This window comes from Schistocerca americana, chromosome 1 (genome assembly GCF_021461395.2).
Source record: "Schistocerca americana isolate TAMUIC-IGC-003095 chromosome 1, iqSchAmer2.1, whole genome shotgun sequence".
Lineage (NCBI taxonomy): Eukaryota > Metazoa > Arthropoda > Insecta > Orthoptera > Acrididae > Schistocerca > Schistocerca americana.
This window is the reverse complement of record NC_060119.1, coordinates 609,426,672-609,445,960: the sequence shown is the minus strand read 5'-3', so window position 1 is coordinate 609,445,960 and position 19,289 is coordinate 609,426,672. Positions and strand designations below refer to the sequence as shown.

The window sequence follows — 19,289 nt, the reverse complement described above, 5'->3', positions numbered from 1 at the left end:
GTGATATTCCTAGATGGGACGGTGACTACCGAACGGTACGTGAAGGTTTTTGGAAGGTGATTTCAACCTCATATTCCATAGTGATCCTAATTTCGACAAGATGTGGTTCATGCATGGAAGCAGGAGAGTGTTTGAAGTCCTGGAGGAGCACTTAGGGGACCGCATTCTGGCTCTGGGGTACCCAGAGGTCACTAGCATGGGCCTCGATTGGCCGCCATATTCTTCGGATCTGAACACAAGCAACTCCTTATTGTGGGCCTACAGCAGTAACCCCAAAACCATTGCTGAGTTGAAAATAGTCATTCAGGTCATCGACAGCATCAGTATTCCGACACGTTAGCGGGTCATGCACAATTTCGTTATTCGTCTGCTCCAAATCATCGCCAATACCGAACATGTCATAACCTAAACGCGAATATCTGTAGTGATGTTTAAATGTTGAATAAAGTGAGGACACGCCATGGTTTGTAATAATTCACTTTTTTATATAGTTCAATAATTGTCGTCCTGTACCAGTGCCTATTCTACATAAAACTTTGAATATGATACAAGGAGTTACATTTCACTGAGATCTTACACTCCAGACAGATAAGAAGCTACATGCTAATGTAGCATGGCGAGGCGTGTATTTTGTCTGACGAGCACAAAAAGGTAAAAAAAAAAATGGATTCAGGCGCTTTCCTCGTAGCCTGTGAAGGCACTATCCGCCCAGAGAAAGTTGGTTGCGGTGTACAGGTGTGACGTGAAAGAAAACACGGAAACAGTGGAAGATCCATTCACCAAGGTCGTCCTTGCGAACATTGGCCTTTGTGTAAACTGTACCGAACACCATTCCCCATGTTCACGGGTTTGCCCAGTATTCAAAAAATAAAATAAACTATATGAATATAAAACGATGGTCCGAATATAAAACGATGGTCCGCCTGTTATTGTCTTGACACGAGGAAAAAATATGAACGCGCAAACCCAGTCGATATGACCAATTATACCAAAGTCGCTGCTACCTCCGTACCTATCTCAACGTTTTCAAAAATCTACTACTTGCTGTATACCAAGAACATAAAACTAAACCGAAAAATTGTGTGAAAGAGACACCTCCAGCCATCGTGACTTCCATCCTTACAAAGCCCGCGGGAACCTACAGCAAAGCCTAAAGGACTTCCAGCGGATACAGCAGAAGGCATTTCATACCTCCCAACACAACGAGATAGGAAGAACCACTCCACAGCGTCCTCATCCCAAAATGTGAGTCGTGTACAATTAGTCAGTGGTACAAAGACACTAAAGCGTCGAGCCGAAGAATTGTCCGATCGTCTTCTTATCCCGACCTACACTATCGCATAAAAAGTATTTGATCACCTATCGCCCCTATGGAATGGTGATTAAACGGGAATTTTGTTTTGAATGAACTATCACGACGAGCGCTGATGAGTATACACGACAAACTGACGTGCTTTTACCTTAGACGATTCCATTCGAATATTCCTCGTTCCATCAACTGTCAGCGTAGCAGTCAGTTGGCATTACACTGGGGTGACAAAAGTCATGGGATACCTCCTCACATCGTGTCCGACCTTCTTTTGTCGGCGTAGTGCAACATCTCGACGTAACATGCACTCAAGTCGTTGGAAGTCCCCTGCAGAAATACTGAGCCATATAGTCTCTAGAGCCATCCATAATTACGCAAGTGTTGATAGTACAGTATTTTGTTCATGAACTGATCTCTCGATTATGATCCCATAAATTTTCGACAATATTCATTTCGGGCAATCTGGGTGCCAAACCATTCGCTTCAAACCAATCACGAACAGCTGTGGTCTTGTGATTCGGCGCATTGTCATCCATAAAAATTCCATGGTTTTTTTTTTGTGAACATGAAGTCCCTAAAATGGCGCAGATCGTTCCCATATAGCCGAAAATAACCATTTCCAATCGATGATGGGTTCAGTTGGACAAGAGGATCCAGTTCATTCTAAGTAAACATAGCGCACATCATTATGGAGCTGCCTCTAGCTAGTACGGTGCCTTGTTGACAACTTGGGTCCGTGGTTTCGTGGGACATTAGAACACATCAGCTCTTACCAACTGAAATCGGGACTCTTATAACCAGGCTACGGTTTCCAGTCGTCTAGATTCCAACCGATGTGGGCACGAGCCCAGGAGAGCCACAGAAGGCGACGTACTGTTAGCAAGACACTCGCGCCGCTCGGCCGCTCGGCCGCTACTATAGACCATCAACGCAAAATATCAACACTCTGCCCTAACTATAACGTTCGTCGTACGTCCATATTGATTTCTGCAGTTATTTCACACTGTGTAGCCACTGCGTTGTTCGTGGTGAAGATAACGCCCGAAATCTAGCTTTCTCGTACTCTCTTGACACCGGATTTCGGAATATTGAATTCCCTAACGATTTCCTAAATGATGGAATGTCCCATGCGTGTAGTTCCAATTACCATTCCGCGTTCAAAGTCTGTCCATTCCCATCTTACGGCCATAATCACATAGGAAACCTTTTCACATGAATCACCTGAGTACAAATGACACCTCCACCAATGTCATGCCCTCTTATAACTTGTGTACGCGGTACTACTGCCATCTGTATCTAAACATATCGATATCCATGACTTTTTTCACCTCCTTGTATGTAGGTGGTGTATGTAGGTGGTGTTTGTGTGCTGTGTGTGTTAGTGTTCGTTAGTTTACAAAAATACCACTACTACTACTACGCTAGTAAGTAAACAAATTTTAGAACCAATTATGTTTACAGATCTGACGTGACTGTATATTGAAATAACAGGCCACACAAATATAATTATTAATCCTGTAAATACGTATGTGTATATACCACTCCCATTATCCCATTGCTTTCCACAATCTAGCGACACGCTTACTCATGAACAAGACAGCAGATATATGATTGGAAGAGCTCGACGGGAACTTGAACTTCCTTCCATTACCTGTATGCAATACATTTACGAACGCCTCCGTGGTATGTTTCCAACCAGCAGTGAGGATTTACCTATAATGCGGGACAACCTACAGTTTTTATCACTGTTCTTTTAGTTCTGTCATCCAGAAGTAGCCACATTTTAACCTCTTTTACAGAGACGGCTCCAAAGATAATGAGGGAGCGAATCGGCTATGCATGCGTACACAGCCGGATTAGAGATCAAGGTTCTCTACCAAAAGAATGCAATATTTATATTGGAGAGTTAATGGGCGTCTAAATAGCATCACGACTCACTGACTTTGCCTGAGAACGACTCCTTGATTGCATTGCAAACAACAGCCAAGTGCTATCGAAAATATCCATTGGTTTCTGCAATCCATGACCAAATGTGTGTGCTCCGCCGTACAGTGATGTCCACCGTGTTTTCCTCTGAACAGTCACGTTGGCATTCAAGGCAATGAGCCGCTTGACAAACTAGCAAGAGAAGCAACGAGCGTGGAAGCATTCGAACTAGATACTCCACGTACGTATATTCGATACTACATCGTAAGAAATGAGACGGTAAATGATTATACAGTACACACTCCAGTAAACTACGGACCATCAAACACATCACAACTCCGCTACGAAGCTGAAGAAGTAGACTGCCTTATGTTATCAAAAAACTCATTAATTTGTGTGATGACAAGAACACCCGCGGTGCGTTTATGAAGATCCACGAACGGTTCGCCATATTCGCGAAGATTATCAGACTGCCTAAGACCTGCCTAGGACACCACCTATCAGATATTCTAGCGGATGATGAAACAGCTGTAAGCCGATTGATACCCTTTCTACGGAGGAATAGATCTTAAAATTAAAAATTGTTTTATGTTAGCGTAGGGAACAGCGGTGAGACCGTTGGCCTCTCGCTACCAATGTAGTCCTGAGGTGCCACCTACTCCGTTCTTAGCACTTACACCTGCCAAAGCCGAAAAAGTATCTCGTTTTCTATCTGAGGTACTAACTACATACCTTAGGTGGCCTTTTTAACTTCCACGCATTACTCTGTTTACATAATTTTGACAGTCGAATCTTAGGTTAGTTATCTGTTCATGTACCCAGTACAAAACGTATGATAGTTTCCTTACGATTAAAGAGAGGGACAAAATAGCTGTTCGTACCTATTTCATCGGAAGCTGAGAGAGGATCGAGGGACTAGAACCATGTAGTTACCACCCACCACCACCCGCCGCCGCCATCATAGTATGTAACATGACATTTCTAATGAAAGTATGTTTGTGTAGCATTCCAAGTTGGAAATGCCCCATGGCGCTGAAAGGCTGTTTGTAATATAGTAAACTGAGATTAAAACGAAATACGTCGTTATTGTCTTACTAAACAAATCATACGGCGAAGAAGAACGGTCAGACACGTCGGACCAGATAAAAAAGAGGCAGATAGATCTGGTTTTGTATCTTGATTCTCTCCCGTTCGGCACATGAGTAAGAAGCAGGGATGGAAGTGATGCAACAAGCTGCTATTATCGACAGATTTTATTTTGCTGTCGGCAGCCTGTCATATGAAGCTATCAGCGTCCGACACCAACTTCAAATCAGAAAGTAATTAATCCCTGTGGAATACTATCACCTGTTGCAGCTGCGTTCGCCGCTACTGGTGAAAAGTCTTCTCTTGTTCCGTCACCGTACAATTATGTTGTGCGTTTTCGTATGCATTAGACCACTATCAATTACTTTCTATTACTTCGTGTGTTATTAGAGAATCCATATAAAAATTAAATGTAGCTTTTAATGAACCTAAGAGCTGCATTTAATTTTTTATATAGGCGTAATGGGGGGGGGGGGGGGGGGGAGAGGGGAGATATTCCGTCCCGCACATTCAGCCTGCAGTTAACGTGTCTGGATAGACCACAAAAAAAGATTACACTAGGTACAGCGGAGCGGAGAGTGCTTTCGGTGTAACGTTCCTGCTGTCTGGCTTTCGTGGAGGAGGCTGCGCCGCCGACGGCTCTGCATTTGAATGGCCTAGTGGATGTCGTTTCGGCTGACAGAGCAGCAGACATCCACTTCGAATTTGCGCCGAAACAGTACTAGCCGCTTAGACGAATGACCTCATCACTTCATCAGTTTGTATAATTGTAATGTGCTGATCTTGTGGCATCTCACATCCAACCGACATTTGCACCGAAATCAAATCATCGCGATGCTAGCAGCATCTTTGTAAAATGTGATGTTTTACAAATACACATGTGAAATTTCAGCAGTATACGAGAGCCGAGAGGGAGGTATTCCTTAGCCGCAGAAAATTGGTGTTTTGTTACGTCATTTTGTCTTTGCAGACTCCCCACAAGGCGGCTAACGATTCTTTAGTGAGTTCGTGCATGGCTCTCACGGGAAACCGAGCTGTTGCAGCCAATTCTCCTTTCTCGGGGTGCATTTCCTTCTCCGAGCCCATCCCTCCCTGTTAGCGCTCCTCCGGTGGCCCATCATTCCCCTCTCTCTGTGTTCTTACTTACGTCGACCTGACTATCCACCTGATTTCCTGTATTCCTTGTGGTTTTGTTCGCCTTGCCTTGCCTTTTCATCCTTCCTTTTGATCCATTTTGACGTTTTTGGTCTCTCTTTGCTGTTTGACCATCGCTTTTAAAATTTCTCTCCGTAGTACGAGTTGGAGAACAACTCCCTCTCTAGCGTCTACTGCGTGGATTCCCCTCCTCCCTTCCTTCCCCGCCGTAGAACGCCTGCGCACCGATAGATCACCAGTGCGGATAGTCAGTCCGTGTGGTGGGGCTGTTACACTGAAGAGCCAAAGAAATTGGTACACCTGCCTAATATCGCGTAGGAGCCCCGTGAGCACTCAGAAGTCCCGCAAAACTACGTGGCGTGGACTCGATTAATGTCTGAAGTAGTGCTGGAGGGAACTGACACCATGAATTCTGAAGGGCTGTCCATAAATCCGGAAGTGTACAAGGGGGGAGGGAGGGGGGTGAAGATCTCTTCTGAAGAGCACGTTGCAAGGAATCCCAGATATGCTCAATAATGTCTGGGGAGTTTGGTGGCCAGTGGAAGTGTTTAAACTCAGAAGAGTGTTCCTGGAGCCACTCTGTAGCAATTCTAGACGTGTGGGGTGTCGCATTGCCCTGCTGGAATTGTGAAAGAATGCAGAATGCAGAATGCACAATGGACATGAATGGATGCAGGTGATCAGACAGGGTGTTTACGTACGTGTGGCCCCAGGCCCCTGCTGACATGCAGAGTCCATGGAGTCATGAGGTTGTCACCATACCCGTACACCCATCCGCTCGATACAATTTGAAATGAGACTCGTCCGACCAGGCAACATGTTTCCACTCATAAGTAGTACAGTGTCGGTGTTGAATGGCCAAGGCGAGGCGTAAAGCTTTGTGTCGCGCAGTCACCATGGGTACACAAGTGGGCCTTCAGTTCCAAAAGCCCATATCGATGATGGTTCGTTGTACGGTTCGCATGCTGACACTCGTTGATGGCCAGCATTGAACTCCGCAGCAATTTGCGGGACGGTTGCACTTACGTCGCATTGAACAATTCTCTTTAGTCGTCGCTGATGGTCCCATTCTTGGAGGATCTTCTTCCGGCGATGTTGGAATTTGATGTTTTACTGGATTCCTGATAATTCACGGTACACTCGTGAAATTGTTGTACGGGAAAATCCCCACTTCATCGCTACCTCGGAGACGCTGTGTCCCATCACTCGTGCGTCGACTGTAACACCACGTTCAGACTCTCTTAAATCTTGATAACCTGTCATTGTAGCAGCAGTAACCTCTAACAACTGCAGCGGACACTTGTCTTATACAAGCCTTGCCGATCGCAGCGCGACAGTTTGATGTTTATTTTGTATTTTTAACACCTGTATTCTTAACTTCTTGCATACCAACGATATTTGATGTCCTTGAACCATATCTCGAAATGTCAGATTTTGGTTTCGATTTAGTTTTCCACAGACAACCATTGCTGCAAATGACTGTTCATATTTCTGCTCTGTCATTACTTAATAGTTTTCAGTATGAAGAAGCTACTTTCTTTCACAGTCTGTGTATAGGTCTTTGTCATTTCTTCTGGACATGATTTTACTTTACTTTTATTTTGTAGTTTACTGTTGGTAGAATCTGTCTCTTTCTTCACACACAAATGGCCTGCCGCGGACCGGCAAATAGGGGACGTGGTGCGAACGGGACGTTAAGAACTCACACTGGAGTGACGCCGTCGGAGAAGCGGGACAGTCGTGCTACGAATGGATCAGGGTATGTCGTCTTCGTCAGACGAAGATACTGATGCACTGGATCTTTTGTAACTTATAAATGTTGAGCAGCGAAGAAGATACTTGGTAAAAATGTTAGGTAGAAAAAATGGGAAGAAATATTGCACATTCGACGTAATGAAGGAACTGATCATGTATCCCGAACGATTCCGTAATTTTTACAGAAGGTCTGAAAAGTATTTCTACATTGAGCTAAATAAAATGGACAGCCTACGACGAAACTGGAGTATTCTCATAATAATTCCTATTTTTCATTTGAGTTCCATTTGAAAGTAAGCCTAAACATTGCCGATTTTGGGAGAGATGTTCAAAATATTAGGACACAGTTTCATACCCTGTGATAGAGATTTGGCCATTACAGAGTGCGACGAAATGTCCTTTCACCCAGGCAATTTCCAGTCATTCCCATCGCGAAGAACCCCGGACTTCTTCTGTGTATGATGGAACCGGAGGATTTCTGGAATCTTAGCGCACGTTCAGAATAACTTGAGTGTCTGGCTACAATTTCACTGAGGGGAAGAGTTGCAGCTAGATTACATTAGTTTTCCCTATCTTGCGCGATAAAATTCTGCCAGTTGAAAGTGCCACAATGGATCCTTTCTTGACATGTGACAGTGTATCCCAGCTGAAAAGAGAATTTCTGTGAACTAGTAGCAAGTGAATAGTGGATTTTCACGTATGTCTGGTAAACCGCATTGACTGAGGACAGAAAATGTACTGCTGACTGTACATATTTAATGTAATTGCAACAGGAATAGTGTTAAATTTTTCTGTGTATTCTGCTGCAGCTTCTGCAGATTTGTATTGCAGTAAGCATTGTGCATTTTGACATGCATTGTTGTACTTTCTCAAAATAAGGTTTCTATTTATTAACGCAATATGAACGCAAAATTTGATTGAAACTGATTTTATAAACCACATACGAATGAGGAACACGAGCTACAAATCCACATAAACATCGGCCACAGCGTCAAGTGTTGCTGTCACGGACTAACATCAAAATATATAATTTATTTACTCGCGTCTGGAAAGAGGTATCTTCCTCCTTCCACCATTAAATACAATTAGCCATTACGATTTGGGAGATAAAATGAGCAGCCGTCTTAGGTTGTTTGCAAATGTCGCTGTCGTTTATCGATTAGTAATCATCAGAAGATCAAAACAAATCGCAATACGATTGAGAAAAGTTATATGTATGATACGAAAACTGACAATGGACCCTAAATAACGAAAAGTGTGAGGTCATCCACGTGAGTGCTGAAAGGAATCCATTGAACTTCGATTACATGATAAATTAGTCAAAGGCCGTAAAATCAACTGAATACCTAGAAATTACAATTACGAACGATTTAAATTGGAAGGAACGCACAGAAAATGTTGCGGGAAAGGCTAACCAAAGACTGCGTTTTACTGACAGGACACCTAGGAAATGTAGCAGATCTACTAAGGAGACCGCCTACACTACGTGTGTTCGTCCTCCACTGCTGCGCGGTGTCGGACACTTACCAGATAGGATTGACGGAGTACATGGAAAAAGTACAAAAAAGGGCAGCACGTTTGCATTATCACGAAATAAGGGAGTGTGTGTCACTGAAATGATACAGGATTTGGGATGGACATCATTAAAACAAAGGCGTTTTTCGTCGCGGAGGAGTCTTAGCGAAGTTCCAATCACCAGCTTTCCCCTCCGAATGCAAAAATATTTTGCTGACGCCGACCTTCATAGGGAGAAACGATCACGATGATAAAATCGTGCGGAGATATATAGGTGTTCGTTCTTTCTGCGCGCTATACGAGATTGGTACAGAGTATCGATGTAGATGAATTTCGATGTATTAGCACTATACAACAGAGATCGTCCCATTAAATGTAAACTGGCCAGTGACTACTTTCTTCAGTGCGAACTTTTCCAAATATGCCCGCTGTTTTATTTATTTTGGAAGTCTATAATAACTATGGGAAATAACGAAAATAAAACCAGTTCACTATCAAGCTGTGATGTCACACTATAAGATGCGTAAAAATCTTTGTTTTTTTAAATACCGAATAGTTACCTCAAAATCGAATGAGAGATACTGCACCGCAGAGAACACTCGCAAACCCCAAAAGCAGGTTTTTAATTTTTTATGTGAAAAGTAGAAGTTTCACTGAGAAACTAACGATAGACACGGGTGCAGTTTTGCTTCGTCTACATCAGTTCTTTTGGCACATCGAATGAGTAAAAATTAATAAAAACAGCAGCACGCCACTTGCACGTCTCAATCTCGCGTCGCTTCGGTGCACCACCCGTGGCTACAAATGGACTTGGCACAGACCACGAATCGACGCGTTTGCGCCACGGCGCCTCTGTGTGAATTTCGCACGGAGTTTACGTGACGTGCTGAATGATTTCCTTGCTGATAGGTTTAACTGTAAATTACTTCCGTCTGCACATTTCATCATCATCATCATCATTATTATCATTTAAGACTGATTATGCCTTTCAGCGTTCAGTCTGGAGCATAGCCCCCTTATACAGTTCTTCCATGATCCCCTATTCAGTGCTAACATTGGTGCCTCTTCTGATGTTAAACCTATTACTTCAAAATCATTCTTAACCGAATCCAGGTACCTTCTCCTCGGTCTGCCCCGACTCCTCTTACCCTCTACTGCTGAATCCATGAGTCTCTTGGGTAACCTTGCTTCTCCCATGCGTGTAACATGATCCCACCATCTAACCCTGTTCGCCCTGACTGCTACATCTGTAGAGTTCATTCCCAGTTTTTCTTTTATTTCCTCATTGTGGACACCCTCCTGCCATTGTTCCCATCTACTAGTACCTGCAATCATCCTAGCTACTTTCATATCCATAACCTCAACCGTGTTGATAAGGTAACCTGAATCCACCCAGCTTTCGCTCCCATACAACAAAGTTGGTCGAAAGATTGAACGGTGCACAGATAACTTAGTCTTGGTACTGACTTCCTTCTTGCAGAAGAGAGTAGATCGTAGCTGAGCGCTCACTGCATTAGCTTTGCTACACCTCGCTTCCACTTCCTTCACTATGTTGCCATCCTGTGAGAATATGCATCCTAAGTACTTGAAACCGTCCACCTGTTCTAACTTTGTTCCTCCTATTTGGCACTCAATCCGTTTATATTTCTATCCCACTGACATTAATTTCTGATCTAGCTCTGAAATATTACTTTGCAAACTTTCAATCGAATCTGCCATCACAAATAAGTCATCTGCATATGCAAGACTGCTTATTTTGTGTTCACATATCTTAATCTCACCCAGCCAGTCTATTGTTTTCAACATATGATCCATAAATAATATGAACAACAGTGGAGACAGGTTTCAGCCTTGTCTTACCCCTGAAACCACTCTGAACCATGAACTCAATTTACCGTCAACTCTAACTGCTGCCTGACTATCCATGTAAAAGACCTTTAATTGCTTGCAAAAGTTTGCCTCCTATTCCATAATCTTGTAGAACAGACAATAACTTCCTCCTAGGAACCCGGTCATATGCCTTTTCTAGATCTATAAAGCATAGATACAATTCCCTGTTCCACTCATAACACTTCTCCATTATTTGCCGTAAGCTAAAGATCTGGTCCTGACAGCCTCTAAGAGGCCTAAACCCACACTGATTTTCATCCAATTGGTCCTCAACTAATACTCGCACTTTCCTTTCAACAATACCTGAGAAGATTTTACCCACAACGCTGATTAAAGAGATACCTCTGTAGTTGTTACTATCTTTTCTGTTTCCATGTTTAAAGATTGGTGTGATTACTGCTTTTGTCCAGTCTGATGGAATCTGTCCCGACTCCCAGGCCATTTCAATTATCCTGTGTAGCCATTTAAGACCTGACATTCCACTGTATTTGATGAGTTCCGACTTAATTTCATCCACCCCAGCCGCTTTATTGCACTGCAATCTATTGACCATTTTTTCCACTTCCTCAAATGTGATCCTATTTCCATCATCATTCCTATCCCATTCTACCTCGAAATCTGAAACATTACTGATCGCATTTTCACCTACATTGAGCAACTCTTCAAAATATTCCCTCCATCTGCCCAAGGCATCCACAGGATTCACCAGCAGTTTTCCTGACCTGTCCAAAATACTTGTCATTTCCTTCTTACCTCCCTTTCGAAGACTGCTAATTACACTCCAGAATGGTTTTCCAGCAGCTTGACCCATAGTCTCCAACCTGTTTCCAAAGTCTTCCCATGATTTCTTCTTGGATGCTGCAATTATCTGTTTGGCTTTGTTTCTTTCTTCAACATAACTTTCTCTGTCTACCTGGGTTCTGGTATGTAGCCATTTTTGATACGCCTTCTTTTTCCTTTTACAGGCTGCCTTGACTGTATCATTCCACCAAGCTGTTTGCTTCATCCTACTTTTACTCACTACTGTTCCAAGACATTCTTTAGCTACTTCTAGTACTGTGTCCCTGTACCTTGTCCATTCCTTTTCCAATGACTGTAATTGACTACACTCAACTAACTGGTACCTTTCTGAGATCGCTGTTATGTACTTGTGCCTGATTTCCTTATCCTGAAGTTTCTCCACTCTTATCCTCCTACATATGGACCTGACCTCCTGCACTTTCGGCCTCACAATCCCAATTTCACTGCAGATTAAATAATGATCAGTGTCATCAAAGAATCCCCTGAATACACGTGTGTCCCTCACAGCCTTCCTGAATTCCTGATGTGTTATTATATAGTCAATGACAGATCTGGTTCCCCTGCCTTCCCAAGTATACCGGTGAATGTTCTTATGTTTAAAAAAGGAGTTTGTGATTACTAAGCCCATACTGGCACAGAAATCCATGAGTTGTTTCCCGTTCCTGTTGGCCTCCATATCCTCTCCAAATTTACCCATAACCTTTCCATACCCTTCTGTTCGATTTCCAATCCTGGCGTTAAAATCACCCATGAGCAGAACACTGTCCTTCTCCTTTACTCTAACAACTACATCACTGAGTGCCTCATAAAAACTATCCATCTTATCTTGATCTGTCCCTTCACAATGCGAATATACTGACACAATCCTAATTTTCTTGCTAGACACTGTCAAATCTATCCACATCAGTCGTTCGTTTACATACCTTATTGCAACTACACTGGGTTCCATTTCTTTCCTGATGTAAAGCCCTACACCCCATTGTGCTATTCCTGCTTTGACTCCTGACAGGTAGACCTTGTATTCTCCCACTACCTCTTCTTTCTCACCCCTTACCCGAATGTCACTAACAGCTAAAACATCCAGCCTCATCTTACTTGCAGCCTCTGCCAGCTCTACCTTCTTCCCAGAGTAGCCCCCATTGATATTCATAGCTCCCCATCTCATTACCATTTGTTTGCCAAGTCATATCTTAGGAGTCCCTGGTTTGTCAGTTAGAGGTGGGACTCCGTCACCTCCAAAGGTCCGAGGCATTTTGCTCTGATTGTTGCCAGCATCATATTTAAACTATTTTATTAATTTCTGGAGTCAGTAAACCTTGTTGGTCGATTGAAAGTTCAGTGACACACTTCCAATAATAGATCTCGCTTACAATCAATTTTCTCGTGACAATCAACGATCTTCTCAATAATGAAGTAGTGTATATCGAATACTAAAACTAAGAATTAAATTAACTATTACGTTCAAAGTCTCACATTCAAATTTGCAGGGTCACGTTTGGAGTGTAGGGTGATTGTAGGATTTTGGAACATATGTTGTGTTCGAACATTATGAATTACCTTGAAGAGAACAGTCTATTGACATAAACAACACGGATTTAGAAAACATCGTTCTTGTGAAACACAACTAGCTTTTTACTCACACTAAGTGTTGAGTGGTGTTGGTAGGAGATTTCAAATTGATTCCGTATTTCTAGATTTCCAGAAGGCTTTTGACACTGTACATCACAAGCGGCTTGTAGTCAAATTGCTTGCTTATGGAACATTGTCTCAGTTATGTGACTGGGTTTGTGATTTCCTGTTAGAGAGGTCACAGCTCGTAGTAATTGACGGAAAGCCATCGAGTAAAACAGAAGTGTTTTCTCCCTTTCTCCAAGGGAGTGTTATAGGCCCTTTGTTGTTCCTGATCTATATAAACGATTTATGAGACAATCTCAGAAGCCGCGTTAGGTTGTTTGCAGATGATGATGATGTCGTTTATCGTATAGTAGTCATCAGAAGTTCAAAACAGATTGCAGAACGACGTAGAAAAATACATCTGTATGGTGCGAAAATTGGCAACTGACCCTAAATAATGAGGTCATTCACATGAGCGCTAAGAGGAATCCTTTAAACTTCGGTTACACGATAGATCAGTCAAATCTAAAGGCCGTAAATTCAAATACTTACGTAGGAAGTACAATTACGAACAACTTGAAAACAAGACATAGAAAATGTTGTGGGGAGGCGAACCGAAGACTACGTTGTATTTGCTGAACACTTACAAGATCCAACAGACCTACTAAAGAGACTGCCTACACTATGCGTCTCCCTCTTTTGGAGTACCGCTGCGCGCTATGTGATCCTTACCAGATAGAATTAACGGAGTACATCGAGAAAGTTCAAAGAACAGCGGCACATTTTGTATTATCGGGAAATAGAGGGGAGAATGTCACTGACATCATTTAGGATTTCGGGTGGAGATCATAAAAACAAAGGCGTTTCTCGTTGCAGAGGAATCTTCTTGATATTTCAGTCACAAACTTCCTTCTCCGAATGCGAAAATACTTTGTTGACGCCGACCTACGTAGGGAGAAACGATCATCATTAAGAAAGAAGGGAAATCTGAACTCGCGAGGAAAGATATAGGTGTTTGTTTTTTCCGCACGCTATCGAGATTGGAATAATAAAGAATTATTGTGAAGGTGGTTCGATGACTCCTCTGCTTGGCACTTAAGTGCGATTTGCAGAGTATCCTTGTAGATGATGTAGTTTATCAGTTTTGGCAATGACAGTTGCTTCAGCGGGTGATTGATTTTTTTCGTAGATTCCATGGGAAATGTACTCAAGTGCGTAGGACTGCATTTGTGATTGTGTTAATAATCAGCACGCTATGGGAATCCTAGGAATATGTTAGAATATGTAGCAGTAGTTAACAAAATAAGCCTTTCTGCCTGCTGAACATTAATTTTTTATTTCATTTATGCATCCAGATGAATTTCACCTTCTTAACAAGAAATCTTCAATGCGTGTCCTGGAATGTGACATTTTTTTCGCTGTCACATATTGGTTGTAGATTTAAAACATTTAATGCAAGTTTTTTTTCTATAATAAAATGAAAACATACCTACAGATTAGCGTTTAATCCATTATTTGAAAACCAAGCAGAATTCGTTCATGTGAAAACCGGTTTAACCTAAAACAAACATGACAAGGAAACAATTAGGTAGTATTCCAGAACGGCCAGTGAAGAAGCCTTGTTTAAAAGGTAAAACACGAGTAGGTGGATAAATAAAATAAAATATTAATTTGCAGGATGCAAAAGGTGTTGTTTTGTAAACTGCTCCATTTGATATACAATTGCTGCGAAAACCACCTTCACAAAAAAACCTCGTTATTCTAGCAAGTTTTACAGAACGACAATTTTCACGCTTTTCGGAATATGTTAATACGAAAAAACCTGCTGGTTTTATCATTTGAAATTATGTACGCACTTTTCAGCAACCTGGCCATAATTGAAGGACGCATGAAAGTGCCCAAACACTGTAGGAAACAGGTGATTCGATTACGCTTAAATGTTCGTGCCGGATATAAAAACCCTGCTCGCTGGGAATTTTTACAGTCTGTGCTCTCTGAAAGTCGTTTGTTTGATACAGTGTTGTGGATGTTGTCGAATATTTATTTTGGTTGTTACCTTCATCAGATATTCCAATATAGGTGCAAACAACCTCGCAAATTACTTTTTATTTTTGCCGTTTCGATTCTTATAATTGCCACACCCAAACCTTCTATGGATATAAACAAAAAATTATAACAAACATATCATTAATATATTCTAAATATATTACCGTATTAACCCCGATTTGTGTACTTGGATGTAAGCACAGCGAGATGTAATTTTGTACTGCAACCGTCGATAGAAGCATTTGACGTGCCATTTAGTTGGGGGGGGGGGGGGAGGGAGGAATCTATCGCAGTCCGTTAGACTAGTAGGTTTTCGTGTGCCAATTGTTCGTAAATTTGACTGAAAACCGCAGCTGTTCTGAAAGTGCCACTTGGTTCACTGTTTGAACACGCAAAACAACGTGTTAAGTTCCACTTTCAACCTGTTACCAAATGAGTGAAAACAGTACAGTACTTGAGAAATAAGACGCACTTATTGCTGTAAAATATCTTTGCGATTAAGTTAAATTTTGTAAGCGGATTGTTTTTAGTCTAAAATAGTAACCTGTAAAGCAGAATGACATAACATTCCAGGACACTCACTGATAATGCCCCGAAATGCGCTGTGTTATTAACTAGCAACATGCAAATTGATACCAATTATATCGCTGCTACGGAAAATGGCCGCTACAAGAAACTTTTTTTACAACTTCTATTGCATGCTGGAGACCGTAAGAAATAGAAGTGAGCTATAAATTTGCTAAGGATAATCGTTATTATTTCAGAAAATGGCAGAAGAAAAGTTTCCTTCTTCGACGAACGCGGGGAAGGGTTGTTCTATGTGAATCTCATTTCATAACAAAACTTCATTGACCGGACTCCATCGGTGTTCAATATCTTCCAACAATGTGCTACATTAATTGTCTGCAGGGAGATGGCGTTGGGTATTATAGCTACCCGTCAGTTTAAAATGAAAGCTAGTTATCTCTTTCGGACTCATGGCGTAGAAGTTACTTACTGAGAATCTTACATGGCACTGTGAATTAAATGGGAGGGGGGGGGAGGGAGGGAGGGAGAGAGAGAGAGAGAGAGAGAGAGAGAGAGAGAGAGAGAGAGAGAGAGAGAGAGAGGGGGGGGGGTAGGAAGTTCACCCCAGTCTGTGTTCGATTTGGGCGAATGACCAATAGCATCCATTTGCGAAGCGTTGTGGTTGAACTCGATTGGCTGGTCGGCAATCCGGATAACAGCATTCGCAGTCGTGACGGGCATTAAAAACGAGTAACGACATGTGGTATGCTGAACGAAGCGCAATTTCCTGTCTCGAATGAGCGTTTCTCTCGTGGTCCCTCCTACCCGCAGTCGTGGAGCAGCGAACGATGGGGGTTCCACGAATTTTACCGCTCAGTACTTGAAATGTTGTTAAAACAACCGACATGTCAGTTTTAAAATCACATCTAGATTTCCTTTTTATCATATTTCGCGCGCGCTTTGTGTGTGTGTGTGTGTGTGTGTGTGTGTGTGTGTGTGTGTACGCGCAATGCATTGCAGTTACTAGACAGAATCAGTAGTGGGTAACAAGAGCAGCGTGACTTTACCGGCGGATGTTCGTGGAGTATACCGAAGTAGATCGTGTTTCCACTTATAGTAGATCTTTTTTTTTTAGAAATTTATTTGAAATGTAACCAAAGAGAAGGTAGCTGTTAAGGGCAGAGTCAGTCTAATGTAATGTACAAAATACTCACGTTACGAAGAATAAAATATTCAACCGGTTTGGATTAAAACATGACTTCTTCTGTTATAAACAGTAATACGCATTTCGAGAAAATTAATGCGTTTTTAAGGACTACGTGCTAGACGAAACTGTGAGGTTGTGTTTGTTTCGTTTTCGTGAAAGCTTTTCCTTTGCTTTAGATTACACGTACGTTAAAGTACAACTGCCTCTTTTACGTGCTATAGAGCCGGATTTTGGAGTTGTCGTAGTGAAATCTCAAATTTTACTGAGCCCATCTTCCAGGACAACTTTTGCGTTTATCGGTGCTCTGTGGCATGAGAAAAATTCAGGAGTAGTTATGTGTGACAAGTCATTAATCGAATGACAGAATCTGAAAATCTAGGTGCCTCAGCGATTAGTGCCTTTTCCTTTGTCACTAAGCTTATTTTCTTGTTGGTTGCAAATATACATCAGTGCAGTTGGGTACTGATTACGGATTTGCTGATAACTGGACTTTATAATTGTGTCCAAATATGTCATAGGTGAAGAGAAACGTGGGACACATACTCCATACTGAGGGCAAATTTCATGGAGCTTACATAATCTTGTTAGTCGTTCCGCTCTGTTATTTCGACTGTCCCGTTTAGTGACAGTAGTCACCCAATTGTTATATTTCTCAGGAAGGTATCAAGGCCAGTGCATGAATTAACATCACTGATACTACTATGAAGCAACCTGTATAGGATTAGCCTTTTTATTTTTATTTAATTTTTTTTGTTTTGTTTTACTAGCCTTCAACTGGTTTCAAGGGACCTTCCACGATTTCACCCCATATGCCAACCCTGCTCTCGTAATTGTCTTCACGTATTCCTTTTCACCCTGATTCTGTGGAGGACCGCCTCATTTCTTGTGTCATTAGTCCACTTAATTTCAGCATCCTTGTGCAGCACCACATGGGAAACCATGCTTTGATCCAGACGTACTTTCTCAGAAACCTTTTCCTCAAATTAAAGGTTCTTGTAGTGAAGAATTCTCTGCCTTTGCTAGTCTGCTTCTTACATCGTGAGTCCTGCTATGTTCTACAAATCTGTATCTTGCTACACCAAATTTCTTCCGTCTGTCTTCCGTTGTAATTCTTCCTCGCTTTCGTTGAGGATAGGATGTCATCACCTAATCTTATCATCGATAACCATTCACGGTGAATTTTAATCCAGCTGCAGGATCTTTCTTTCATTTCCGTCATTGTTTGTGTGATGTCCAGGTTCAGAAGAAGAGAAGAAGGATGTGATCTGTCCCTTAGGCCCTATTTAATCTAAGTATTTTTTTCTTGCTCTTCCGTTCTTGTTTCTGCCTCTGCCAGTTGCTACATTGCAGCTATCGTTACTACGTCGTAAGTCTGTTGCAAACATTTTTGTATTCATAATGAGTTTCTGGTTTTTATTCTACGTTTAATTTTGTGCTCTTGGAATTAGTAATACCCACAAAAAATATTGTTGACGCTAGTCTAATGTGATTTTTGTTTTTTTGTTTCAGGTAAGTGTTCCTCCACCCATCGACGTAAGTATGTGTTCCAATTCCATTGGAATGTTAGTCTGTGAAAGAGACTTGCAGTCACGATCCGATAATGCATGTATGCTTCAGAATGCATGATAGTTTGTTTTAGTAGCAATGTACAAAATATCTTGAAAGGTAAGCGTACCTAGAAGTCTCGTGCGTAACCGGAATCGCGAGACAGTTGTTCGCGCTCCATTAAAGAATTGCTTATTTAGACCCCTCCACTCGTGAAGTACATTTTTTAAAGAACGAAAGTGCCAGACTAGAAAACGAAATAGACTGTAGATAGCTCTGCCGGTGACTGACTACGGGTTGTTAATTCGTCCTACTTATTTGTTAGTCGGTGACTTGAAAGACGAGATTCATAACTAAGCCAGGTGAGCTAAGACGATGGACGCAGCTCCAGTTAAAATATTCTGTCATATGAATGCATCTCTCCAGGTCAGTCGACATCATAGAGGAAGAAAGACTAATAAAATTAATCCTTCTATTCTGTTCACAGATTCTAACTCGCATTAAAATTCCTAGCAAATTGATACCATACTCAGACCGGTCAGCTAATTAATTGACAAGTTGTGGATCTTAATTACACATTTAATGCCGCTAAACTGATTTTCCCAGGTCCGCAGAGGTATTGTCTGCAAAGAAGATCATCTGTTGGTGTGGATGGAATAATTATGGCATTCGCCGTTTAAGTAATATAGAAAACGCCTAAGACGACGAAATCTAGCGGAGCTTCCAGGTCGTTATTTCGAATCGTCGTTGAAGCCATGTGATGACGGAGACATTATTTCCGTGTCTCCGGTTTTCTGGGAATCCACGCCAATTCGGACCAGCCAACGTGAAGGCAGGATTCTGGGCCGCTCCAGTCGGCCAGAACAGCAGGAACGCTTACACCTCCAGCGTCTGTTACGCTGGCTGCAAGGACCTTTCCGTACACAGCGGAAT

At 42.0% G+C, this 19,289-nt stretch overlaps 1 protein-coding gene across 10 annotated transcripts in view; it reads left to right on the top strand.

Annotated features, from left to right (window-relative positions):
* LOC124607261 (RNA binding protein fox-1 homolog 3-like) overlaps window positions 1-19,289 on the top strand; it is a 468,620-nt gene that overhangs the window by 179,420 nt on the left and 269,911 nt on the right. For 8 of the 10 annotated variants that reach the window (XM_047139561.1, XM_047139554.1, XM_047139592.1 and 5 more), the window contains one exon: window positions 18,321-18,344. The exons of the other annotated variants lie outside the window; for them this stretch is intronic. In XM_047139561.1, the coding sequence (XP_046995517.1) occupies window positions 18,321-18,344 (24 nt within the window). The remainder of the gene's footprint in view (window positions 1-18,320; window positions 18,345-19,289) is intronic. 10 annotated transcript variants of the gene reach the window in all.